The 26,920-nt window shown below is 43.6% G+C and overlaps 1 protein-coding gene across 4 annotated transcripts; it reads right to left on the bottom strand.

Moving 5' to 3' along the window:
- Positions 1-516: 516 nt before the first annotated feature.
- On the bottom strand, positions 517-23,648 carry LOC140691748 (nuclear RNA export factor 2-like). 4 transcript variants are annotated; one of them, XM_072955662.1, is made up of 22 exons: positions 23,579-23,648; positions 22,783-22,878; positions 10,236-10,419; positions 9,850-10,003; positions 9,231-9,314; positions 9,012-9,116; positions 8,818-8,898; positions 8,612-8,681; positions 8,368-8,456; positions 8,141-8,248; positions 7,855-7,964; positions 6,127-6,163; positions 5,696-5,764; positions 5,555-5,610; positions 5,307-5,414; positions 5,127-5,185; positions 4,902-5,017; positions 4,766-4,808; positions 4,120-4,192; positions 3,398-3,580; positions 923-983; positions 517-787 (listed from the first exon to the last, which is right to left on the bottom strand). In XM_072955662.1, the coding sequence occupies exons 2-22, from the start codon at positions 22,823-22,825 to the stop codon at positions 743-745; spliced, it is 1,878 nt and encodes a 625-aa protein (XP_072811763.1). In that variant the 5' UTR covers positions 22,826-22,878; positions 23,579-23,648; the 3' UTR covers positions 517-742. The 4 variants fall into 4 exon arrangements, with proteins under 4 accessions (XP_072811763.1, XP_072811762.1, XP_072811764.1 ...); XM_072955661.1 differs by lacking the exon at positions 23,579-23,648 and adding an exon at positions 23,249-23,347; XM_072955663.1 differs by lacking the exons at positions 22,783-22,878; positions 23,579-23,648 and adding an exon at positions 13,027-13,168.
- Positions 23,649-26,920: the final 3,272 nt, after the last annotated feature.

Below are 26,920 nucleotides of genomic sequence, written 5' to 3'. Positions count from 1 at the left end.
AACCAATTTGTATTACCACTATATAGCTGATATCAACAAAAGCAGCATTTTTATCTGTAACAGACAAGAAGTGATTCTTGTTAGAATGAATTTAGTTACATGTATTATACTACATTTAGTTAAACTACATTTATTACCTTTGGTTAAAACAGTGGTGGTAAATGACGACAGTGGATTTTACTCTTGCATAAACCTGACTTGGTGGGAATGGCTTTAGGTGTTTTACTGGATGTAGCTGAGGTGGCTTGGAGGAGACAACTTGAGTCATGATATACATATGTAAACCACCTAGTAATGTGGTGGGACATAATGGAGTTTTGATGCATGCACTTTAAATCCCATTATCCTATTTTTGTACAGAATCTTCATGTTTTTAAATGGAAAAAAAGTGTATATAAACCCCACTTGTTGGGTTAGCAGGTGCCTCCTCATAGGGTAGGAAGGCAGGGTCTTTCAGTCCTGGACCCACTGGCTCATGGTTGGGACAGGGAAGAGAGATGCAGGACACACAGCATACAACATGCAACATCACTCTTTATTATGAAATTAAACAGCAATTGTGGGTGGGAAAATACACAGAACAACTGACCCTTCAGGTGGTTATGTCACCTGGTCTACAAGGTAACGTTGGCTTCTTAGTTGGCTAGGCCTCCAACCCCAGCCATGGGCGTGGCCTGAGGCTGGAGAAGAGAGAAACAAAGATGACATGGATGTAGACAAAGACGTCATCCAAGGGCTCCTTTTAGGGGATTTGTTTGAAGGCCTCCTCTGGGATCTTGCCCTCGGCCTGGAGAGAAGGAGTCGGGATGTTAGAAAAGCCAGCTCCCAGAGTTTCACCCCCAGGCCACTGGCCTCCACCTTCTTGGCTTTCCTGAAGGCTCAGAAATGTTCATCTTTAACCCACCTGATTCCCAGACCTCACCTTGAGCGTAGTGAAGACCTGACCAGCTCTGGTGTAGTTCCAGTCATTGTCCTGAAGGCACCTGCAGTGGGAGAAGAACAGGTGATCTCCATTGGTTCCACAGTACGGACATGCTGACCGTGCAATGCCACTGCTAAATCTATGCCACTGTCTTGCTGGGACACATGTACCAGTATGAGCACTATGTGTAATGATGAAGAAAGACCCAGTGAAAACCAAAATATCTACCACTAGCATTCATGCCCACTAGAATTCAAAACAGAAAAGTAGAGCTGTGCCAAAGAACAAGGAAACTGAATATATACTGATCAAGAAAGATGTTCAAGAAAATGACAAGTGAAAAATTTTAAAGTACAGGATTCCTATCATTCTTATTGAGATATAATGCACACAGCGTTTTACAGTATATAATTCAGTGCCTTCTAGTATATTCACAAGATTGTGCAATCATCACAACCATCTAATTTCAAAAAAATTTTATCACCTCAAAAAGAAACCCCTGAACCATTAGCAATCACTCCCTATTCCTCCCCTTCCCCCAGACCCTGGCAACCACTAATCTATTTTTGGTCCCTGTGGATTTGCCGACTCTGGACATTTCATATAAATGGAATCATGCAATATGCCACCGTTTGTGGCTGGCTTCTTTCACTTAGCATAATGCTTTCAAAGTTCATCCATGTCATGACACATATCAGAAGTGTATTCCTTTTTATGACTGAATAATATTCTACTATATGGATGTACCAGATTTATACATCCATTCACCAGCTAAAGGACATTTGGGTTGTTTCCACTTTTTGGTTCTCGTGAATAATGCTGCTATGAACGTTCCTGTGCAAGTTTTAGAGTCAACATATGTTTTCACTTCTCCCAATAGATACTTAGGCGTGGGATTACTGGGTCATACGGTAACTGCATGTTAAACATTTTGAGGAACTGCCAAAATGTTTTCCCAAACCACCGTTCCATTTTGTATTCCCACCAGTAACACGTGAGAGTTCCAATGTTTCCACATCCTCACCGACACCTGTTATCCTTCGCTTCATTGATTAAAGCCATCCTAGTGGGTGTGAAGTGGTAACTCACTGTGGTTTCAATTTTCATTTCCTTAATGACTAACGATGTTGAGAAGTTTTTCATTTGCCTGTTGGCCATTTATGTATCTGCTTTGGAGAAATGTCTATTCAGATCCTTTCCCCATGTGAAAAAGAAATGGGGTTGTTTGCCTTTTTATTGTTGAGCTGCAAGGGTTCTTCATATATTCTTGCCACATATGTGATTTGCAAATATTTTCTCCCATGCTGCTGGTGGGCTTTTCACCTTTTTGATAGTGTGCACTGATGCTCAAAAGCTTTTAATTTTGATGAAGTCCGATTTATCCATTTTATCCTTTGGTTGCTTGTGCTTTTGGTGTCATATGTAAGAAATGATTGCCTAAGTCATGAAGACTTATACCTACATTTTTTCCCAAGATTTTAAAGTGATAGCTCTTACTTTTAGATCTTTGCTCCATTTTCAATCTATGCTTGTACATGGTGTGTGAGCCAGGGGTCAAAATTCATTGGCTTGCATGTGGATATCCAGTTGTCCCAGGACCATTTGTTGAAAAGGTTATTATTTCCCCCACCATATTGTTTCAGCACTCTGGTTGACAATCAACTGACCATAAATGTGAGGGTTTATTTATGGACTCTCGTTTCTACTCCACTGATTCCTAACGCTGTCCACATGCCAGTCACCACATAGTCTTGAGTACTGTAGCTCTGCAGCAGGATTTGAAATTGGGAAGTGTGTGTTCTCTAACTTTGTTTTTCTCTTTCAAGATTGTTTTTGAGCATCTCCATGTGAAGTGTAGGTTATCCTAAACTTCTTTTTTTTTTTTTTTTTTTTTGCAAGGAAGGATTTTGATAGGGACTGCACTGAATCTAGATTGCTCTGGGTAGTACTGCCATCTTAATAACAGCAAATCTTCCAACCCATGAAAATGGAGTGTCTTTCCACTTATTTAGGTCTTTGTTATTTCCTTCAACAATGTTTTACAGATTCCAGAGTTTAAGATTTTCACCTCTTCTGTTACATTGGTTTCAAAATATTTTACTATTTTGATGCTATTTTAACTGGGCTTGTTTTCTTCATTTCGTTTTTGGAGTGTTCATTTTGCAACTACATAGAAATACAAGTGAGTTTTGTATATAGTTCTTGCATTAAACTTAGTTATTAGTTCTATGTTTTATTTATTTATTTTTCGTGGATTTTTTTGGATTTTTCCATATACAAGGTGCTGTCACCGAGCATTATCCTATCTTAAAAATACTTTACACATTTAATAGTATGATACCTTTTTCATGGGATCACCCTTTTCTGGCAGCAAAATATCCAAAAAGTCACTTTTCCAAATTGCCTGCGAGTTTCCATGATTCACTCCCCCGCTGTTCCAACCCATCTTCATTCCCACACACACCCAGCACTCACTTCTGAGCCCACTCGAGTTTCATCCCAGACTGGGTAGAGAAAGCCTGCACCATTTCCTGCTGCTCCCGGGAGCCGGTGTGCACGGAGCTGGAGGTGAGTGTAGGCACTGGGATGGAGAACGCACTCTGAGGCTCACTGGGGGAGGCATCCCTCACAAACAGCTCGTCGTTCACGATGCACAGACTGGAGGAAAAATGGGCCCTCAACAGCTGGACAGATGGACCACCCCACACCCCCAACAACCATCCTGCTCCCACTGCCACTCAGCAACCAGATTCCTTCCACCCTCCTCCTGTGTGTGTCCCCCAGGTTCCTTGGCTGGTACCTATGCCCCTCCCACAAGCCCACCTTTGGGGAGATTATCCACCGTCTTCATGACATTAGGACGTTTACCTGCAACTCAGGGACAGTTTCACGTTTACCCTTTACAACAGCCCAAGGAGTGGACAATCTGAAATCTACTGTCATAGGAAGACACCGAGTCGCACAGAGGCCACGTGACTTGACCAAGGCCACACAGCCAATGAGTGTTGGGACCAGGGAGAGAAGCCACATTCCAGTTCCAGAGCCCATGCCCTTCTTAACCACTAGGCTAGACTGCTCCTTGGATCTACCTGCTGGCTTTCCACAGTATTGAGAAAACCTAAGGTGGGCACCATCACATTCCCACACCCCTGAGCCCAGGCTGGGACGGGGGTTCCCACCCACCACACAGCACTCACCTGGAATGGCTGGCAGGGATAGCGATGAAGGTCCGGGTGAAGGCACGAACAGAACCCTGAGACCTTCCTTCCACTTCAACGACAAACAACAAACTTCAGTACCCCCGAGAGCCCCACCTGCTTCACACGCTCACACAGGGGTCTGCAGACAGAGTCTGACTGGAAACTCATGCTGAGGGGACAGGTGCCCACTGGGCGCCAGGGTGTCGGGAATGTGGAGGGCAGCTATAGGAGCAACCTGCTGCCGGTGGCAGGACCTCTACTGTGCGCGGGCCCGTGACAACCACTTCACCAGTTCATTGATGCATTTGTCACTGCTGCCCAAGACATGGATGCTAATACCTCATTTTGCAAATGAGGAAACTGAGAGGTTAAGTAATGGTCCCCGGATCTCATAGGAAGGCTCTGGGATGAGAGCCATCAAACTCCACAGCCTGTGTCCCTAACGCCCAGGGTGTGCGGGGCAGACAGGCATGAACGCAGGTCAGACCTGGGTCCTTTGTGGGAAGAGCGAGGGCTGGAGAACACAGAGGGGCCGGGAAGAGAAGGGGAGGGATCGGGGTGGCTGGGAGGGTGCTGAGAGGGAGCCCGGCCAGGGGGACGGAGCAGTGGGGCATCTGGGGACGGGGGGTCTACACACACTCACCTTCCTTGAACACCCCGTTGACAGAGAAGCAGAGCATTGTGTCCTGAAAAGGAAGAGCCCAGGCGCTCAGTCACCACCTAAACCTCCTACCCACCTGCAGCAACTGGTCCTGCCCAAGATGGAAGCAGATGCTCACCGTGTGGAGCCACATGTCCACCACGAAGGAGCTGAGGTCATGCTGAGTTTTGGGCAACAGGCAGAGGGAGCGCACAATGTCACGTTTTGTGTGTTTCAGCAGCTGGACCCGCAGGTCTGTGGGGGGAGGAGAAGCGAGGGAAGGTCAGGGGCTGCCACGCCCTGGGCCCTAGGACTGACCCCTTCCCGCCCCCTTTCCCGCCCCGCCTCCTCATCACACACTCACAGGGGTCCTTGAGCTTCTTCATATTCCTACTGTCCTTGACGTACTCCCACAAGCTGCTCCTGGGAGAAAAAGAGAAGCAGGGGGAGGTGGGCGGCCCCAGTGTGGGGGTTTGCAGGAGCTGCCCTGCGTCTGCTGGGGAGCCACACGGCCCAGGAGCAGAGTGTGAGCTGTGATACTCACGGGGCTGGGTCCTCGGGGTTGAAGGGAATGGTCAGGGAGAAGCAGGCCTCGTCGTGATAAGCACCCAGGAGATCCTGTCGGTCTCCAGAGTCGTGGATCAAGTAATACCTGTCGGGGAGCCATGAGCACAGTCTGTCTCTGTGGTCCGGACCTCAAATGAGACTTGGAAACTCCCGTGAGCAGAGCTGAGCTTGGGTGGCCTCAGCTGTCCCAGCCCTCCCCTTCCTCAGGTTGCCAGCAGTACTCACTGCTGCAGGAATTGCAGGATCAGACTCTTCAGCTGATCAGATCCTTCACTGCTTTCCTGGAATCAAAACAGTCCTCAGCACCAGGGCTGATACCCTCTCCTCACGCACCTCCCAAAGCCCTGCTTGATTCTCCGTGCTCACCTTGCAGGCTGGTAAGCTCTTACGGGTGTCCACACCTAACTTAGCTGGTGGGGGTGTCTCCTGGCCATCCTGTGAGAGGGAAGAGGAAGTCAGTGGTGCAGACCAAGAGGCACTTCTGGATGGTCAAGGAAAAGGACGGGCCCAGGAGGGTGAGGGTCAGAGGTCAACTGTGGAAGGGCCCTGGAAAATCTGAGGGCAGGACTACACTTCGGGTCATCACCACGAGGTCCCTGAAGGCTGTGGCAGACGTGGTCGAAGAAGACCCAGAGCTGTTGTGAGCTTCCCACAGAGGCTGTACCCTCCCTCTGCCCCCAGAACGTTTAAGGGCCACATTCAAAAATCGAACTCAGGCAAGACCTAAAGGGTTCAGAGTAGTTTGTGGGCGGTGTCAGTGTCAGTTAGAGGAGTCAGTGATTGAGGAATACACTTACCAAGCGTAATAACTTGGGGAACAATTCCAGGATGGAGCTGCCAAGATGAAAAGTCAGTGAAACTACAAAGCGGTCTCTTCTCGTGGGAGCAAGTACACTTACACCAGACACAGTCCAGTGTGTCCACCTACACTCCCCGGCCCTGGGCACCTTCCACATGGACTGATGGATGCACCAGAAGAGTGTTCCCTACCTGCCTGCCTCCCTCCATCCCTCTCCTTCCACTCCTTCCCTCCTGGGTACCTCCCACCTAGACTGCCCTGACTCCCTTCTCCAGGTGCCACAAGAAGCAACAAGGAAGCAGGCTTCCTTCCCTTCCCTCCCTTCCTGCAGGTCCCCACTGTAGGCTTTGGAGGGAAGAGGGAATGAGGTTGGAGCTAGGGGCTCTTCATCCTTCCTGGGGGTCCTGCATCCTGCCAACACAAGGACACCCACCAGGGATGGCCCAGGATGCTGGGCCAAGGAGGTTAGTGAGGCAGGGAGGGAAATGGAGGGGGATTAAGACAAAAAAGAAGTGAAGGATGAAGAAGAGAAGACAGAGACATAGGGGCACAGAGACAAGGGAGAGAAAGCAAAGTGAAGGGAAGGGAAAGAACCTCTCCCATGGTTTGGGGTGGGGGATCAGGGAAGAAGAGAGAAGAAAGGGGAACCGGCTCCCCTGCTGCAGCCCTTTCCTTCACCTGCCCCCAAATGTCCCAGGGACCCGAGGTAAGGATGGTAACCATGCACACGTTGGGCCTGGGGCCTGCTGGATGCTGGTTGAGTCTCTGTCACCTGTGTGAGCTCAGTCTGAGCTGGGCGTTGGAAACAGCAGCCACAGGGGCAGACCTTCCCCAGAAGAGTAAAGGGTCAGCTCCCAGCTCAGTGTGGGGCTGAGTGAGGGTCTATGCCTCCCTATGCCTGTCTTCTCTCCCAATGGTCCCTGCACCTGTCTTGCTTGGTTCTTTACCTGAGGAATCATATCTGTCTCAGGCTGCCCAGGGCTCCTCTGAAGGACCAGGCAAGATGATGTGATGTGTGTTGGGATGGAGGGGCAAGTGTCCCCGAGAGGCCTCTCTTTCTGTCTCCTCTACTTCCTCTGCCCTCTGCCTTCCACTCCCCCTTGGGAAGCCCTCTGCTCACTGTCTGTGACAAACTTCTGGCCCCTTGACTCAAGGAACCCTGCTTCTTCCACAAGAAGGGCCCAGCTCCTGGTGTTGGGCCAGAGGAACGGATGTCATGTCAGGAACCACCAGGGCTTTACCCTGAGTATGTGGCAGGAAAGCCCCCTTGTCAACCTGGGGTTGGAGGGAGGACCGTCTTGGAGGAAGGGAAAGAGGACTTCTCTCAGAATGGGGGAGGGGAGCCCCATATCAGCATAGAGTTGGAAAGCCTGTCTCAGCCTGAGACCCTGAGCTGGAGGACCCTTCTCAGGCCAGGGAATCAGCATCTGGCTCCCCGTTCTGGTGACGGGGGGAGTCCCACTTTGTGGAGCACGCTCTTGGGAGGACTTGGTAGAGAATGCTGGGTGCAGCGTTTGGAAACAGACCCCAGAGCACCTGAAGAGGTGAGCAGGTCAGAGGAAGGACACTCCTCAAATGTGAGGGACACAGAGAGAGCAGAAGGTGGGGTCTGTGCTCCTTCTCGAGTACCTGGGTTGTCCCTTCCTGCACACATGCGCTCTCAGGGGCAGTTCAGGCTCCCAAGGGGGCAAAGGTCCCCGGAAAGGTGCCAGTGGTTATCACCAACCTTACGTAGGTGGAGTGGTCTGGGAAGGTGCCACACAGTGGGTTTCCTTGCAACCACAGCTCTTCGAGATCCAGCCCTTTCATCTTGCTCAACTCCCAGGCTGACTTCAGCTGAGAAATATGGGGAGGAAATTGGAAAACGAATCCCAGGGAAAGAGACACTTCCAGATCCTGCACCTCCACCCCCACCCTCCCTGACAGGTACCTTCGCCAGCCTCCTGTCATCACTGTGATGACCACGACTCCCCAGCTCTCAACCCAACTTTGATCTGGCTCCCTCCTCTCACCTCATTTTTGCAGAGGTTCAGAATCTTGACTGTGGGGGCCATCTGTATAATGTCAGACAGGCCATCCAGACGGTACAGTTTGTTGCTGCTCAAGTTCAAGGACAACAGCTTTGGGGGGAGAAAAGTTAGAGTGACAGTTACTATCTAGGGCCTGGGAGACCAACCTGCCCTCCGCCCCATGTCTTCCACCCCTTACCATAATACCAGCACTAGGCCTACAGCCTCACCTCAGGGAAATCCTTTTCGATGATCTGCAGGGTGGCAGCCATGCAGTTTCTTCGATTCAGAATTATATCAATATCATGGCTCACCAAGTCTTCAGGAAGCCGAGGGAAGTGAATCAGAAGGCTGAGTGGGGTCTGGGGCCAGCACTAACCAGCACCCACACCACACACGTTACCCTCCCTAAGTCTCCCTCCAGGAAGACCCCTCTGCCCTCCCCTGTCCTAGAATTACTGCTGTCAGCCATACCTGGGTCAAAGCGGAGATTCTGGAGGTCAAGGGCTTGCTGGGAGACATTATATCGTTTGTTCAAAGTCAGCTGCAGAGAGAGATGGAGAGAGCCACTCTGAAGCTGCGATGGTGACAGGAAATTTGGGGGCGAGGGGAACTGGGGGCTGGAGGAAGAAGAGGTGGGTCTGAGTGTTGGCACACCGCATGCCTTGAGTCTACACTACCTTTAGCTGCTCCATTTCTTTTGGCTCCAACTTATTCAGCACAGAGTAGGGAACAGTAGAGGGACTGACAAAGATAGCCACCTGCAGGAAGAAGAGGTAAGGTTAGTACCAGGAACTCTAGTTCCAAAGAAGAGGACCAGCCCCTGGACTGTCCTGTCCTGGGATAAGGTACAGGTAATGCCCCTGACACACACCTTTTCATTCTCCTCATCACAAATCTTGTAGCTGACATCCTTCAATGCAGAGGCAGTGCTAGCACCCTGGACAAAGAACCGAGCCCGGTTTTTCACATAGTGGAACTGCAGGATGGGGAGGTAACAATAAGTTCAGAGGACAAAGCCTTTCCCGTCAGTGGGCTCCCCATCCCCCCTCTTCCCTCTGCCCACTCATCTGGCTTCACCATCCTCTCTTACATCCACTGGAGTGAAAGGGACACTGCAGTGATTCTGGATTGACTTCATTAGCCACATCTTGTCATACTTTCTCCCATAAGAAATCTGAGGGTGAAAAGAAGGAATGGGGGAGAAGACAGTCAGTAGGAATTAAGGCTGGAGAACAGACATAACACAAAGTCTTTTGCAACCTCCTACTGAGCTTCGAAAAAAAAATGGACCGATAGTATGTTTTCTTATGTTTGAGCCTAATATGGATTTCCTTTACACTCTTTCTCTCCACTGAAAAGCTCTCCTCCAGGAGAGGGGGAGGGACAAACTAGGAGTATAATTTTAACAGATACAAACTTCTATACACAAAATACATAAGCCATAAGGATTTATTCTATACCACAGCGAATTATAGTCAATGTCTTGCAATAACCTATAATGGAGTATAATCTGCAAAAAAGGAAAAAGAACCCAAATCACTATAGTGTACACCTGAAACTATTACAATATTGTAAATCAACTACACGTCAGTTAAAAGCAAAAAAGAAAGCTCTCCTCTGAATAAACTTTCATAAGTAGTTTAATACGGTCTTCCTTTTAAAAGGTTCTGGGATGTCCTATCCAATGCAGACCTTGCCAAGACACTCACTGTGATCTTGAACCAGCTCCCTGGGGTTCCATCTTGTGTGTTCTCTCTCATTTCTCTCTGCGGAGGTTTTCTATCTCTCCACACAGTAACACGGATCCGGCCTTCACTATGACATCTCACTCTCCTCTTGTTCCGGTAGGTGGTATACGGAGTGCTGCAGGGGAATGTGGAGAGAAGGAGGGTGTGTGGCCATAAATGCTAAGAAAGTCTTCCGTACAGCCTTGCTTCTCTGACACCAGGACTATGATTAGGATTACTTAACCTCTATTCCACTTCTAGCACACTTCCGTTTTCCAGTGAGAGAAGAGAAAGAAGAGCATGGAGAGTGAAAGGGTTGCACAGTCCTAGGGGCTGCTGCATGCAAACTCTGCTGCCTGGTCACTTACTGTCTCACTTGGGGGTCCTCCTGGACATCCCCCATCACCATGTTTCCATCCTCCTCCTGGAGGTGTGAAGGCTGAGGCTCACATCCACCACGTTCATAACGAGGGCTCCTCCTGCCAAAATTACCTCGGAAAGAACCCCAACCTTCATTTCTTCCTTGACATGAGCTACTACCATAACTGTATTCTGAAAGGGGAACAAAAATACAAATTTGAAGACACATCAGTGGTTCACTTACCATGTACCACATCTTAGGCTAACATGATGGTAGGGAAAACAAAGTGCCAACCTGCCCTAAGGGACCAATCACACACAACCTACCTTAAGGATCCAATCCCACAAATCCCAGAAAGGAAACTCTCTGCCTGTGCAGATAGAAGGCACTATCAGGGGAGGAATCAAGGGGGAGCAGCAGGAGGAGGAGGAGAAAGAATTAGGAGAAGAGGAAAGAGGAAAACCGTGTTGAACCCTTTAAAACAATGGAGCAGGATTTATGAAGAACAGAGGCATATGCATTCACAGGTTAGACTGGACACCAGTCATACACCAGGAAGGCACCTGAATCTTGCCTCCTCTCAGGACTTTCTAATAATCACACCAGTACTTGGGAAGCAACCTCTCTCATGCTTCCCAAGTCCATTCAGTCACCAGACTGATTCCACTAACAACCAGCAAGCTGTCCTTCCTTTGACAGTGCAGTAAAAGCATTAGTGTCAGGTAGGACTGATGTAATAGCCTCCTAAACTGTCTCCCTCTCTCCAGCCTTGCCCTCAGCAGTACACTGTTTGAAATGCCCAGAATGAACTCTCTTTTGGACCAGCCTGAAACGTCTTTCAGCTCAGGAGGCAACTCTTCCTAACCTCAGTTCTTCTATAACAAGTGTCTGAACGACAACCTGGAATGATGTGTCAAGTACCATTTCCAAGTGTTTAGGGATTCTTCTTTTTTCTCTCTATTACTGACTTCTAATTTGACTCCATCATGGCCAGGGAACATACTCTGTATGATTTCAATTCTTTTGGAACTTACTGAGGTTGACGGTCCAGAAGATGGTTTAACTTGGTGAATGTTACATAGACCCTCAGGGGGAACAACTGTACTCTGCTGTTGTTGGGTGGATTGTTCTATTTATACCATGTAGATTCTGTCAGTTTATTGTGTTTTTCAGATCTCCTATATCCTTGCTGATTTTTCTCTCTAGCAATTGGATCACTTGGTAAAAGGAGAGTGGGTGTTGAAGGCCCCAAATATAATCATGGACCCGGCTACTTCTCCTTTCAGCTCCATCGGTTTTTGCTTTGTGTACTTTGAGGCTCTGTTGTTTGGTGCATCAAATTTAGGATCGTTATGTCTGTGTCGTGGACTGATCCTTTTATATTATGTAATGCCTCTCTTTGTCTCATTAATTTCCCTTACTCTGACATCTACTTTATTGGCTACTGAAGCCACAGGTATGCCCATAAAGTGTCTTGGTTATATCTCACCTTGTATTCATTCCTGGGACTTGCGTTGCTGTTTACCCCTCCACCCACAGTCTCTCCCTGCCAGCATATCTAATTCACCATGTGAAAAGATCTAGAAGCTTTTTGGCATCTGCAGAGATAAGACAGTGTTGATCCTCTCTCCTATAAGTGGATTCACTTAGGGTGTTTTATTTTTATCATATTCTACTGAAACCGCGAATCAGCAGATAATCATACTATTGGTTCGAGGGGAGGGAAGATTATGGTAATTACACTGTTAAAAACCAGCTTCCTTTTGGGTTCTAACACTTCAGGTGTTCTAGGCATGTGTCTTGTACATTTTGTACATTAATTGTCTCAGGGCATGCTTATGAGGAAAAGCCCGTCCACTGCTGATCATGCCATGGCGTAGTGATTATGACCAGGCCTCAGATGAACTCCTCTGAGGGGTCACTGCTTTCACTGTGTGGCCTGCTGGCAGGACGATCTTGCTACTCACAGCCTTGCAACTTTCCTTGTGTGGCACTGGAAGTGAAATTATACATGAATCGAGCATCTGACCGACAAATGCCACTTGTTCAGCCCCCAAAACTCCCATACTCCACATCCAACTGGTCAGGAAATTCTCTTGTCCCCTCTCTTAAGGTATGTCCAGAATCTATCCACTTCTCACCACCTCTATTACTACCACTCTGGCCAAGACTCCAACATCCAGCTCCTGCATTTATACTGTCCTCCAACTAGCCCCTCTGCTTTCATCCTGCCTCCCTTACCTGTGTTTTCTACCCAGAAGCAGAATATTAGTCAAATCATATCACTCCTCTGCTCAACATCATATACCAATGGTTCGAAGCCCATCAACTCATTAAAGAGCCATGAGTTCATAAGGATACTCCTCAATAGTAACAATGACAAAGAGGAATCTTACTGGTGACCTTTGGAGAATGCCAGGCAACCAACTCATCTTTATGAAAATTTGTCGAGGAAAGGAAAAAATTACTGAAGGGAGGAGGAAGGGCACGTATTCAATGTAAGGTATACAGGAAGGGTCAGAGTCATTTTCAAGAACCGACTTTACTTCATAAACAAGGTTTGCTGAGGGGAAAGTGTAAAAGTAAGCCAACAAACAGCTATGGTAATCTCCACGGTAACCAACTCTGTCAGTGCCTAAACATGGCCAGAGCCCTCCTTCAACAAGGTGATTCTGACACAAGCAATCTCAGGCATGGCCTCATTTGGGGAGTCTCACAGGAGAGTGGCATGTGATAAAAAGACACAGAGGGGCCATCTTACACACACACACACACAAACACACGCATAATTCACTTACTGAACTTTTGCATCTCAGTACAATTCCTGTCTCACAGATGTGCTGCGGGAATAAAAGGTGATCACAGGAATATTTTAAGCAAATAGTGCCTCCACCCAAGCTGCCTGGGTTTCCCCTTCAGCCTCCACCAGGCATTAGCTGATCCACCCATGAAGAAATGGTCATTAGTATCCTTTATGACATCATGTGTGTTCATATGGCTACTTCCTGTGTCAGTTTGGAACTCTGCCTACATCATTGCTATGCCGTTGAGTACATGGCAACAGCGTCCCTGTTATGGTAGAAAAAGAACAGTGAGAAGTAAGCCAACACTTGCCCAGTGGCAACCAACATTTGCTCAGTGTTAGGCAGACTCACTAGATTTAATTGACCTACTCATGGAAACCCCACGACGACTGTATCCACAGTCCATTTCCAGGTCAGGAACATTAGGCTCAAAGTGCTTAGATACATTTCCTAGGATTCTCAGCCAGGTAAATGGCAGAACAGGAATTGGGTCCTCACCTGTTGGTCTGCCTCCACATACCAAATATTCCTCCAGTATTGCACTGGTTCTCCTTGAATGGTGAACTTTCAGGTTGCAATGCACAGATTTCTGTGGGCAGACCTGGGATGATGTTTTGTGACTGGTAACTAGTTGCTCCTGCTTGGGTGGGTCCAGGTGCTCTTGGACCAACTGGACATATCTTTCTTAAACCAGATGGAGAAATCTGTTTGGACCATGGGGTTTGCAGACTGGGAGTCACTTTGGGCTTGCAACGTCTGGCACAGAATATCAACTAATATTTGTCAAATGAATATATGTAATGAAGATTTGAAATCTTCAACAAAACCACATTTGAGAATCCACACAACTCAACCATTTCTAAGCACATCTATTTATTTCAGAAACGAAAAAATAAACTGGGCTGCAGAACTGTTTCATAACCTGCCTGTAAAACTAGCATGTGTGGGATCTTGTTTTTGCAAAATTCACATTTTTCATTAGTGTACAATGAGAAATAGAGCTAAGCTCCTCCCTGTTGACTAACGCCAAAACTACAGCTTTTCTGATTACAGGAAGGGAGGCTTTTGCAAACAGCGGTGACAGAAACCAGGAGAAGGTTTCCCTGAATCTAGGAGACACAGCTTCTTCCTGGCCGTCAGGTGTGTGGGAAGAATCTTCTGGACTCACAGGCATATCTGTGGGCACTCAGCTCTGTGACAGACAGTAAGTATGGCCACTGTCTCAGAGGAAGGGAAGAGTGTGTGTGTGCATGGTAATATCTTGCATTATGAGCTTTTATAATTAGGTTACAGATGCATGTATTCCAAATCATGTTGGTAAATGCATTGCCACACAAAACTGAATCCTACTGTACATTTTCTGTATCATATATGACCAATTTTTGCTCTTTGGTCTATCTTAATATGATTCTTAATGATTTTTTTCATATTGGTGTTTGACTATTTGATTTTTTAAATTATGAAAGTAATAGTTATCCATACAAAAAAATAATAATGGAACAATACCGATTGATTGACCAGGGTTACAGAGCTTCCCCAGTGGTGGAGGCCAAAGGACATAGTAGAGCACAGCTTGGGCTTCAGGGTACTTTCAGAAGAACATAAACATTCTTTTTAATGTAAGAGATAGTTTCCTAAGGACATTTGATGATAGTTATAGCAATATACATTTCCACCAACAATGTATGAGAGCCTGATTCTCTACAGAATCCTGGGTCACTTTGGCCCAGACATTTTCACTTTTTGAATTTATCATACAAAATATTCCCTGCCTAAATGTATACTTATAGTTACATGGATGTGCTTTACAGGCTCTTTGGCACAGAAGGACGACTGGACCAGAGAGTGGCTGCTATGGTCAGAAGAGGGGTAGAAGTGATTGTCCTTGGAATCAAGGATAGATAGGAAAGAAGGGACGTGCGTACCTGACATACAGGGTGAAAAGGCCAAGGGATGGATGTATGGATCAGAAAGATGAGGGTGAGCATTGGGAAGAGAGTGAAACACAAATGGAAAAAGCCCCGGAGGAAATGAATTCATCCCTGCGATACACACCCCTCTGGAAACCTCCCTTTCTTTCCGTGTATATTGTGTCCGTCTCTGTTACTCCACCTTCAAGTTGAACAACAGAGAAACACTTGCTAAGCCTAGGAAGAAGGTTTACTTTAGTTACTTGTGTCTTCATTGTACAGTCCTTCCCCAGTAGTCCATTCATTAATGGTGTCTTGTGTCAAGTGTGGGAACTGAATAAAGGACAACCAGCTGCCATCAGGATAGCTCAGATCACCAGATCTAGAGTTTTATTTATATATATTTTGTGTTCTTATATTTTACTATGAATAAATATTTATTTATCTATTATTCATTTTTACACTGATCAAATGCAACCTTAAAGGATGTTCATATATTTCAAGATCCAGAGGATCTGCTGATCAACTAGCCACCTTCAAAGGTTGGTATAGGTCAAACCAATGTGAAAATCCTTTTGTACTTGCTGCTTCTTAAGGTAAACAGAACTCACCTTAAGGCAGGAGGTTAAGTGCTCCTACTGGGCCTGCAACTCCAGGATCCCCACATCCATAATGAAATGAAGATGACCATGTCAATGACAGGATCTCCCATCTCATCTGTGGCCCACACAAGTAGCCACCTCAGAACACTTCAAGATGAAGATGCCCTCCTCACTAATATGTTTCTCAAAGCTGTGGGGAAGGGAGTGTCCTCTGAGTCCCTACAGCAGCTGCTTGGTCCACCGACTTACATTGACTTCAAAGGCATTTCCACTCAAATGACCGCAGGTGGTGACTCTTGCAACTGTTTCACCGTTGCGTGCCATGGAACACCAAAACTTCATGCCCTCATATCAGCTGGATCCTTGCTATCTTCAGATCCACCTTGGCCAGATAACTTTTCCCAGATCCCCACTTCCTTCAGGGCCTCTGGCTTGCAGCCAATTTTGCTGTCAAGTACTCTATTAATCACAGTCCCCACTTGCCTCTGCCAGGTATTCATTCCAGCTATTTTATCTTTAATAAAACATATTATATCACTTACAAAAACTCAGTGAACGTCAAAAAAGTGGGCTTGGACGGTGCAAGGCAGGGGAAGCCCACTCATGCTATGGGACTGTTATAGCTGAAATACTATTGCTGTCTACATGCTAACCAATATGTACAACAGAGACTGAATTCCAGGCACTCTTCTGTGACTGCTCATAAAAACCAGAGGCCCCTCCCATCATACATAGTTCACCATATCATTGAGCCAAATGAGGCTCCCATGTCATTCAGTTACATCTCCAAGTCTCAGGATGGTATGTGTGTTTGATACACACATGCACACAAACATACACACACACTCATATAAGTCTACTTTCTTGGTTTTAGTCTTTTAGTCTCTATAGAAAAGAAAAGCATATGAGTGTTTCCATATGTTGGAACAGTTGCCAAGCGATCTGATTCACAATTGATTTCACCGAATGTTATAATTTTTGCCATTTTAAATGGTATATTCAGACTGAAAATTATATTTTCCATTTGTTACAATTAGTTTGTGTATATTAAACTTACACTCAACAGACTTATTGATCTCTATCACTAATTTTAATTTTCTGTAGCCTCTCTGGAATTTATATGATGATAAACATATATTGACAGCTTTATTTTCACTTGTACACATTTATTAATTCATGCATGTATAGCTGCATGGATATATTTTGGCTTACTGGATTGCCCAGGAGAGGCTACAAAGCTGAAAAGAAGTGGTCATATAAGTCATTTTTGTCTCTTTTTTGACTTTAAAGGGAATGCACTTGATGTTTCACTATTAAGTATGATGTTTGATGTAGTTCATTCTTTTTTTTAATATTCACTGTCAGTTTAAAGAAACGCCTTTCTATTTATTAACTGCTGAGAACTATTGTTATTGTCATTGTTTAATGCTAACTGGTTGTTTATTTTTTGTAGGCCTTTTTTATCACTCCTGGGCATATATTCAGAAGGAACCGTACTTCAAAAAGACACCTGCACCCCAATGTTTATAGCAGCACTATTTACAGTAGCCAAAACATGGAAACAGCCTAAATGTCCATCAACAGATGACTGGATAAAGAAGAGGTGGTATATTTATACAATGGAATACTATTCAGCCATAAAATCGACAACATAATGCCATTTGCAGCAACATGGATGTTCCTAGAGAACGTCATTCTAAGTGAAGTAAGCCAGAAGGAGAAAGAAAAATATCATATGAGATTGCTCATATGCGGAATCTAAAAAAAAAAAACATAAATACAAAAAAGAAACAGACTCATAGACATAGAATACAAACTTGTGGTTGCCGGGGGTTGGGGGTGGGAAGGGACAGACTGGGAGTTCAAAATTTGTAGATACTGACAGGCATATGCAGACTAGATAAACAAGATTATACTGTATAGCACAGGGAAATATATACAAGATCTTATGGTAGCTCACAGAGAAAAAAATGTGACAATGAATATATGTACATTCATGTATAACTGAAAAATTGTGCTCTACACTGGAATTTGACACAACATTGTAAAATGACTATAACTCAATAAAAAATGTTAAAAAAATACTGGATATTTTGTGATAATTGTCCTTTCCTCCTTCCTTTATTTCACTAAGGGGCTCAATTACATTACAGATCTTCTCATGTTAAACCAACATTGCATGCCTGGGATTAAACACAGCTCTGTCATATTGTATTTCCTGTTTTAGCCATGGCAGGACTTAGGTTGCTATTAATTTATTTATACCTTTTGCATTAATGTAACTAACTGAGATTGGCTAATAATTTTGCTTTCTCATATATTATTTGTCAAGAATACTTTTAACAATATATACGATTTTCTATTCCATTAGTATGGAAAGTCGTGGTTTTCTCTGGGATTTATCTGTTGAATCTAAATTTTAAATTTACCAGCATATCTTTTTAATAAGATTACTGTATCTTTTTAAGCTTTGCTGAAACTGCAAGCATGACAGCTTTTTTCATTCCAAAAGTGACTCATCTGTACCTGTCTCCAATTTTCTTGACCCCTGTTGCCAGAGATTTCTCTATTATCTTATCTCTTTAAAGTGCTGGCATGTAGGAGTTTTTGGTTGAACTCTTGTCATCTGTTATCAATTTCATCAATTTATACTCTTATCCTTACTATTTTTTCCTTGAAGATAGTGGAAAGACAAGAGATTGCATTTTATTAAGTAAATGACCAATGAGCAATCTTTTCATCTACCATCAGGTTTTATTTTCTGATTTTTATCCTTGAATATAACAGATACTCAAATATCCAATACACTCATCTGTTTGGAAGAGACCTGTGGCTCAGCAGTGCTGGTATTTTCAGTCAGTGCTACTGCTCTATTTAATTCCACCATTGGCACATCAGACGATTAAGGAAGAGGGAACTGGAGCAGTGAAGTAATAGAGTCTACTCTAAATACACTTGACTCTTGAACAACACAGGTTTGAACTGCATGGGTCCGCTTATGCGTGGATTTTTTCCCCAACAAATACACAAAAAAATACGTGTAGAGAATCATGTATAAGACTTGTATTGAAGTAGATAGCCTATCCTTACCTGACATAGGCAGAAGGTGAGTGACATTTAATATCAAATTAATAATGTTTAGTTTCCTTATTGTTTTATAACTTTTCTTTCCAATAATTCCATGACTGTACAGTATGCCTCTCTCTCTCTCTCTTGTAATTGTAGAAACTGTATAGCTGTCTATTATCACCACAGGTAAGTGTTTTTAATATAACAATGCTCCCAATGCTATATTATGAAGATGACTGTAATACTGTATGCCATAAAAGTTTTAAAGTGATTCATCCATTAGTATATAGACTAGGCTACCATGAAGCAATGGTATTGATCACCACAGGCTACTGTAAAACAATCATATTGCAGCTTCTTCCTTCTCAAATACCTGTAAATAAATATGAATTTCTTTCTCACATCATCTTTTTACTTTTGATGTCTAGTATTAGTAATATGTATAACATCTACAGTGTTTTGTATCATATAAGACAGTATTGATGTAGTTACTGACAGACAGATGATTCATCTTGTAAACAGATGAAACAAACTTTCAGTATTGAGAAGTACAGTACAGTACTGTGAATATATTTTCTCTTCCTTATAACTTCTCAATAACATTATCTTTTCTTGGCTTACTTTATAGCAAGAATACACTATATAACACATATAACACAAAATATGTGTTGATCGACTACTTGTGCTGTCAATAAGGCTTCCAGTCAACAGTAGACTATTAGTAGTTACATTTTGGGGGGGTCAAAAGTTCTGTGCAGATTTTCAACTGTGCAGGGGTCAGCGCCCCTAATACCCGTGCTGTTCATGGGTCAACTGTATTTATGTATTTCACTTAAGAGAGAGAATAGCATACAATATAGCAAAGTGTAGGAAAGAACATCCACTTTGAAAACATCCCTGTCTAGACTCAAATCTGGGCTCTCTCACTTATTGCTCACATGATTTTACGCAAGTACTCCATCTCTCTGAGCTCTACCTGCATCGCGCAGTAGTCAGGGGTGTTGTTTGCCAAGTTGTTTCCATTTCTTCCCTGTTCCAGGCACCTGGCAGTACTGTACTTCTTGCTTTATCCTCTTTGTTTGGGCGGGGCCATATATGTGACTCATTCTGGCTAACGGGTTTGAGGGATATGTGTTATTTCTGGTTCAAAACATATGGTTTTTGGTTTGAGACCACCCCTTAACCCCAGGGCTCTCTTTCCCTCACAGCACAGTGATTGATAGCTTTTGAGATGGTGACTGCTCTGTCGATTTGGGTCTCTAAATTATTCCAATAAGAATAGATCAAATCTCCTACAACCACAATTCTGTAATGGGCATGCACCTGCCATAGACATGGAGTGGGAATGAGGCATATGCCACACTGAGGTTTGGGGATTGTCTATGACCACAGCACAACCCAGTCTCTCCTGACTCTTGTATCTCATCTGTAAATTAAAATAACACACTCCCAGGATTTTCCTGAGATTTAAATGAGTTAACTTACATAACGAGGTTATCACAGTGCTTGACATAAACAGGAATTTAAAACACAGCAGCTTTGATTATTAACTAATAATAACAAAACTACTTTGGAAGAGTGTGGAACATCTGTTTAAAATAAGAGGTATTCCTAGGTCGTAAACCTGAGCAGAAGCTTTTTTTAGCCTTAAAAATATACTCATACCTTCAAAGAGACATAAATAACTTACAAGTTTTCTAAAGTAACTGCTTTAAGAAAAAGTGGGGGAAAATGGTCACACTGCCAAGGCAATTTACAGATTTGATTTAATCCCTATCAAATTACCCAGGACGTATTTCACAGAACTAGAACAAATCATAATAAAATTTATATGGAACCACAAAAGACCTAAAATTGCCAAAGCATTACTGAAGAAAAAGAAAGAGGCTGGAGGAATCACTCTCCCAGACTTCAAACAATACTATAGAGCTATAGTCATCAAAACAACATGCTATTGGTACAAAAACACACATATAGACCAATGGAACAGAACAGAGAGCCCAGACATGAACCCACAAACTTCTGGTCAACTCATCTTTGACAAAGGAGGCAAGAATATACAATGGAATAAAGACAGTCTCTTCAGCAAATGGTGTTGGGAAAACTGGACAGCACCATGTAAAGCAATGAAGCTAGAACACTCCCTTACACCATACACAAAAATAAACTCTAAATGGATCAAAGACTTAAACATAAGACAAGATACAATAAACCTCCTAGAGGAAAACATAGGCAAAACATTATCTGACATACATCTCAAAAATGTTCTCCTAGAACAGTCTACCCAAGCAATAGAAATAAAAGCAAGAATAAACAAATGGGACCTAATGAAACTTACAAGCTTCTGCACAGCAAAGGAAACCATAGGTAAAACAAAAAGACAACCAACAGAATGGGAAAAAGTTTTTGCAAATGAAACCGACAAAGGCTTGATCTCCAGAATAAGCAGCCCATATGACTTAATAAGAAAAAAATAAACAACCCAATCCAAAAATGGGCAGAAGACCTAAACAAGCAATTCTCCAAGGAAGAAATACAAATGATCAATAGGCACATGAAAAAATGATCAATATCACTAACTATCAGAGAAATGCAAATCAAAACTACAATGAGGTATCACCTCACACCAGTCAGAATGGCCATCATTCAAAAATCCACAAATGACAAATGCTGGAGAAGCTGTGGAGAAACGGGAATCCTCCTTCACTGCTGGTGGGAATGCAGTTTGGTGCAACCACCGTGGAAAACAGTATGGTGATTCCTCAAAAGACTAGGAATAGACTTACCATATTACCCAGGAATCCCGCTCCTGGGCATATATTCAGAAGGAATCCTACTTCAAAATGACACCTGCACCCCAATGTTCATAGCAGCACTATTTACAATAGTCAAGACATGGAAACAGCCTAAATGTCCATCAACAGATAACTGGATAAAGAAGAATTGGTATATTTATACAATGGACTACTATTCAGCCATAAAAACCGACAATATAATGCCATTTGCAGCAACATGGATGCTCCTGGAGAATGTCATTCTAAGTGAAGTAAGCCAGAAAGAGAAAGAAAAATACCATATGAGATCGCTCATATGTGGAATCTAAAAAACAAACAAACAAACAAAGCATGAATACAAAACAGAAACAGACTCACAGACTTAGAATGCAAACTTGTGGTTGCCAAGGGGGCGGGGGGGGTGGGAAGGGATAGACTGGGATTTCAAAATGTAGAATAGATAAACAAGATTATACTGTATAGCACAGGGAAATATATACAAGATCTTGTGGTAGCTCAGAGAGAAAAAGAATGTGACAATGAATTATATACATGTTCATGTATGTGTAACTGAAAAATTGTGCTCTACACTGAAATTTGACACAACATTGTAAAATCATTATAAATCAATAAAAAATATTAAAAAGGTGCGGGGCATCTCATCCCTCATTTTCAACTGGGAGAATGAAATCTCATTTTTAATTTTTATGCGTTCTTACAGTATGTCTCTCTAAAATGCAGTGTAACCAGCAAACTTGCTGAAGCCCTTAATTAGCTTGGTAGTTCTTTTGTAAAATCCATCGAATTTTCTACATAGGTGATCATGTCTGCAAATAAAGGCAGTTTTTCTTCTTCCTTCCCACCACCATCCCAAAAAAGGGGTATTGTGTCTGCTGATCCTGACAGGAAAGTTGCATCTTGCTTTCCGGAGAGGACAGTATATTTGTCATATAGATAAGACTTTCTAATGTTTTGCACTTATGCACTTATTTTTGCTACCACGCTATCAGAAACATGCTTAGAAATTGGAGTTATCTCTGAAGAATAAAAAAAAGTGAAAAGATTTAAGCAGGAGAGACTACAGGATGAGATAAGATAAAATGAATTAAAGAGCAATAATTAATTTCTTAATGAGAAGAAGAATAGAATATAATTATTATAAACATATATTACCTGGTTCTTTGTAAACAAAGGTACAAAGTTTTAAAGTGGTGGACGATTTAGTTTGGACAGTTTCCCAGAATATTTTCTGAGGAACACTATTTCCTCCAATGCTCTGTGAGAAAATATTTCATTCCCACGTAAGTTGGGGAAACTATCCCTTCCTTTGAGATTCATATTGCATATTACCATATTATCTAAAAAAAAAATCCTACAGTATGGAAATTAATTTACCTTCAGTCCTGTGTGTCCCAGACTTCGCTAACGTGGAGTACATTTTTGTCGTTGCTGTTTTTGGCCCTAGTAGTTTGGAGAACAAGCTTGGAAGTGCTGAAATGAGAGAAAAATAAAGGGGATTATTTAAGCTACGTGTAATATAAACTATCACAAGTGACAATATTCTTGAACTGCGTGTCAAAAAGTGTAAGCACGATTTCGCTATTTGCTCAACTTTACTCATTCAATACTACTTTAATGATGAACCAGGGCCCTGCTGCTGAGAGATGACATAAAATCCACGAACCACTGCCGCCCCTCCGCCGCCACCCCACCCCCAGAGGCAGGACATCGTCCTCCTCCACTTCACTCTCTGCCGACTCTGCGACACCAGCTTCCGTGGCTCCAAGTTCAGGTCACACACACCCACAGGCTTTCTTTGCCAGATGTACGAGTTAAGCCACGCTCCGAAGCCACTCCCTACCTCCTCCGTCCAGTCTCCTCTCCGGGCCCTCTGCTCTTCCGCCAGGCCTTGATCTGAGGTCGCTTGGGCGCCCCCAGAAGCCCAGTTCTCTGAGTGAACTTCTAGTACCGGCGGGAGCCCCTCCTACCCGAGTACCGCCCACCACGGAGGGATAGAATAGTGGGTGGAAAGGTTAGTACCCGAGCCCGAGTCTCGTCAGAGTTCCCCCTGAGCTAGAGCGCCCCCACAGGTCTAACGGTCTTCTGCACCTATACGTCTGACTCCGCTGAAAGCCAAGCCGGGCTATAGCTCAGTAGACTCTCCTTACACGTCCACACTCAAGGGACGCACCCTAGTGCACGGCCATAGGCGGTCCCATCACCTCGGGAACCACTGAGTTTAGGAGACCTCGATCTTCACGTGTCTGAGAGACCCGAGTCTCACGTGACCACATCCTGGCACGTGGCCGTAGGAGCCACTTGACCAATAGCGATAGAGAAGCTGCTGTGCTGACGTGATTGCTAGGGCTTTGTCTGCCACGTGTGGTGGGAGCCACGTTTTTGCCTCTATGTGGATCTACAGTTTCGTTGCCCACAACCTTCACATGACAGAGACGGCTGAACTGGTCATGTACCCTGGAGAGAGGGGTACCAGACCATAGCATCCATGACCTAAGTAGTAGATCACCAATGTGACATCAAGGGCTGAAGCTTCCACATGCTGGTAGCTACTAGGGGTCACATAAGAGAAGGATCCACGTGACAGGAAGGGTTTAGGAGCCCACAGTACTCTAGTGACTTGAAGAGCTGGATCTACCTCATGATCATAGCAGCAACAGGGCCACATAACCTTTGGCTTGAGGAGTCCATGGTACTGACAGGACAAGTAGGTCTGGGCCTGCCACATAACCATTGTCCACTTGATGGCAGCACCCACATGGCCCGCAGCACCCACAAGGCCTGCAGCCTTTGGAACCCACAATGCTCCAGTGCCTGGGAGGACTGGGTCAGCTTCCAGAGAGTAGGGGCCAAAGATATGAGGGTTCTCTTTGATCTGCTTGTTTCAGGAGAACTTTATCTTCAGGAGAACTAGTGATCTGAGTTTGCCCACATTCCTGGTCCCCTCCACACTCCACATGACGTTAGTGGCTCCAGGTGGCCTTCTATAGCACACAGATTGGGCTTTATCTACTCCCATCCCTCTTTAATGTGTTAATGTTATTTCATTTTTCTCTAGATAACACATGAAATTAAATACATAACAAATTAATACATAATGATTAAATAAGTCCCCCCAAAACCCACAATCCTGGGCATACTGTAGAAACTACTGTAAGAGCCTAACTAGTGGGTACAGGCCAGCACTGTTGACTTCATGTAGGTCTAAAGGAAATTAAAGCAAATCTAATGAGTTTTAGTTGTTAATTTGGGAAGAACAAGTGTGTAGTGATTACTACTTGCCACGCACTTTAAAAGGATAACTCACCTAGAGAGGTAACTGTATAGGTTAGGTATTGTTACAGAACTTTACAGTGAGAAGATTGAAGTATAGCGGTATTAAATCAATCAGTTGGCTAAGAGGTCACAGATAATGTAGGTGGCAAACCAAGAGTTGCCCACAGGTCATCTGGCTCCAGGCTCTGTGTTCTGGTCACTTGCCTGACTCCTCAATGGAAAGAAATATGGGGTTCAGCCTCCCTGATTCAAAAAATGTGGCAAACAAGCCTCAGGTACTAAAAAGCTGAAATCGTGAGAAGTCTTTTTGAAATGCCAGGTAAATAATTTCAAATACTATGAGTAATTAGAGCCAGTCAAAGAGAAGTCCATTTAATGAACTCCATTTGAGGTTTATGTATAAATATAAACCTATCTCTAATATGTGAAATGTGTATATGAGAGTGTTGTATAAATTGCTTGATGTTAGATGAAAACATTTCCTTCTTATAAATAAACACTGAAAAGGAAACTATCCTAATGTTTAATCATTTTACTTGTCCCCTTGTCTGATTTACAACAGTTACAAATGAGTGGAATCTGAATTGATCAGGTTTTACAGTATATATGCTGTCTGTGTTCCCCAGAAAGCACACAGAAAGGAGTAGAAGAATATATACTGCAGGGTTATTTTAATTGCACTTCCACAAACACTTCTTTTTCTGATTTGTTTGGGAAACTGCAGCTTTGTCAGTATGTCCAGGGTAAGTTTGATCTGATCATTCTGGTTTGCTGGCTTAGGCAAGCAATGCTCTATCTATGTTGGTGTTATTTCACTAGGTCCCTGCAGTGTGGTCTGGCTACATAAATGAGCTGAGGAAAATGCAGCAGACCAAAGTTTCCACTGTGGTTAAAGTTGAGGAATTTAGAAAAGACAAGAATCTGTGGTTCTAGGCCTATGGAATGATGTCATAAGGTTTGGAGTGAAGAATGGTAAGAGAAGACAGTATTTGTACAGGTCGGTGTGTCTCGTGTAACTAGGTGACAATTAGACTTATGATGATCATTGTGAAAGGTATAGAAATACAGAATCACTATGTTAAGTACCAGGAACTAATATAGTGTTGTGGATCCATTGCACTTCAAAACAAACTAGGAAACAAACAAGCTCATAGAAAAGGAAATCAGATTTGTGGTTACAAGAGATGGGAGATGAGAGGAGGGGGAATTAGACAAAGTTAATCAGAAGATACAAACTTCCAGTTATACATAAGTACTCGAGATGTAATATACAACATGATAAAAATGCTTAAGACCACTGTATGTGTTTCATACCACATGTGTGTGATATATGAAAGCTGTTAAGAAGGTAAATCTTGCGAGTTTTCAACACACACAAAAAATACTTCTTTTCTATTTCTTAATGTTGAATCTATATGAGGTGATGGAAGTTCACTAAATTTTTTTTGTGGTGACCATTTCATGATGTATTAGGTCAAATCATTATGCTGTACACCTTCAACTTATACAGTGCTGTGTGTCAATTATATCTCCATAAAACTGGAAGACATACAGGTAGATAAATAGATTAACTAGCTAACTAACTAACTAACTAACTAACTAACTAAATAAATAAATAAATAATGGAGTTCTAAGGCATTTGGTCTCCTGCAGGAAACAAAATGAATCTCTGAACTTCTCTAGTCTGCGTTTGTGACCCAAACAAAGTAGTAGAGGATTTTTTTCCCCATAGAAACAGCAGTAAATTATTTGAATGTCTTGTTATCCTCCAAAATAATATTCAGTGATTCCCTATCTGACAAGTCATTTAGGTCATTCTTTCAGTCTTCTGAGAACAAAGAATTGGAAACCACCAGACTTCAAAAGGAATTTCTAATCATGTTATTCACATTGTTAACACCACACCAATAAAATTTTTATTCATCCCTTTGCTTAGTGGTCTAGAGATTGTCCCCTTTACTGTGGTTTCTAAGGGAAGGCATGGCAAGGTAGGTTAAACAAGTTCAAGATGAGCTAATTTGGGTATTTTCCCTGGGCACTGAGAGGTAGAATTTTTCTCTAGTTGTTTGATATTTATACATGGGGTAACTAGGCTAAAGGGATAATGGCCCAGAGTGTAACAGCCCTGTGAGAGCCCATAAACAAGGTGATTCTTGTGGGGGTAGAGCTCTGTACTGGTTGTTTTGCATAAGGAAAGCATGCTCACAGGCTCACAGGCAATAGTCTGCTATCTCTAGGA

This window comes from Vicugna pacos, chromosome X (assembly GCF_048564905.1).
Source record: "Vicugna pacos chromosome X, VicPac4, whole genome shotgun sequence".
Classification (NCBI taxonomy): domain Eukaryota; kingdom Metazoa; phylum Chordata; class Mammalia; order Artiodactyla; family Camelidae; genus Vicugna; species Vicugna pacos.
This window is presented reverse-complemented; position numbering and strand designations above follow the sequence as displayed.

What these genes read in the sequence shown, in the direction of transcription:
- LOC140691748 (XM_072955662.1), bottom strand. Translation starts at nt 22,825, where the DNA reads ATGTACTCCACGTTAGCGAAGTCTGGGACACACAGGACTGAAG. An exon ending in TGGGACACACAGGACTGAAG is followed by an intron (nt 10,420 to 22,782) that starts GTAAATTAATTT and finishes TTCCCCTTTCAG; the next exon opens with AATACAGTTATGGTAGTAGC. An exon ending in GTGATGAGGAGAATGAAAAG is followed by an intron (nt 8,899 to 9,011) that starts GTGTGTGTCAGG and finishes TTCTTCCTGCAG; the next exon opens with GTGGCTATCTTTGTCAGTCC.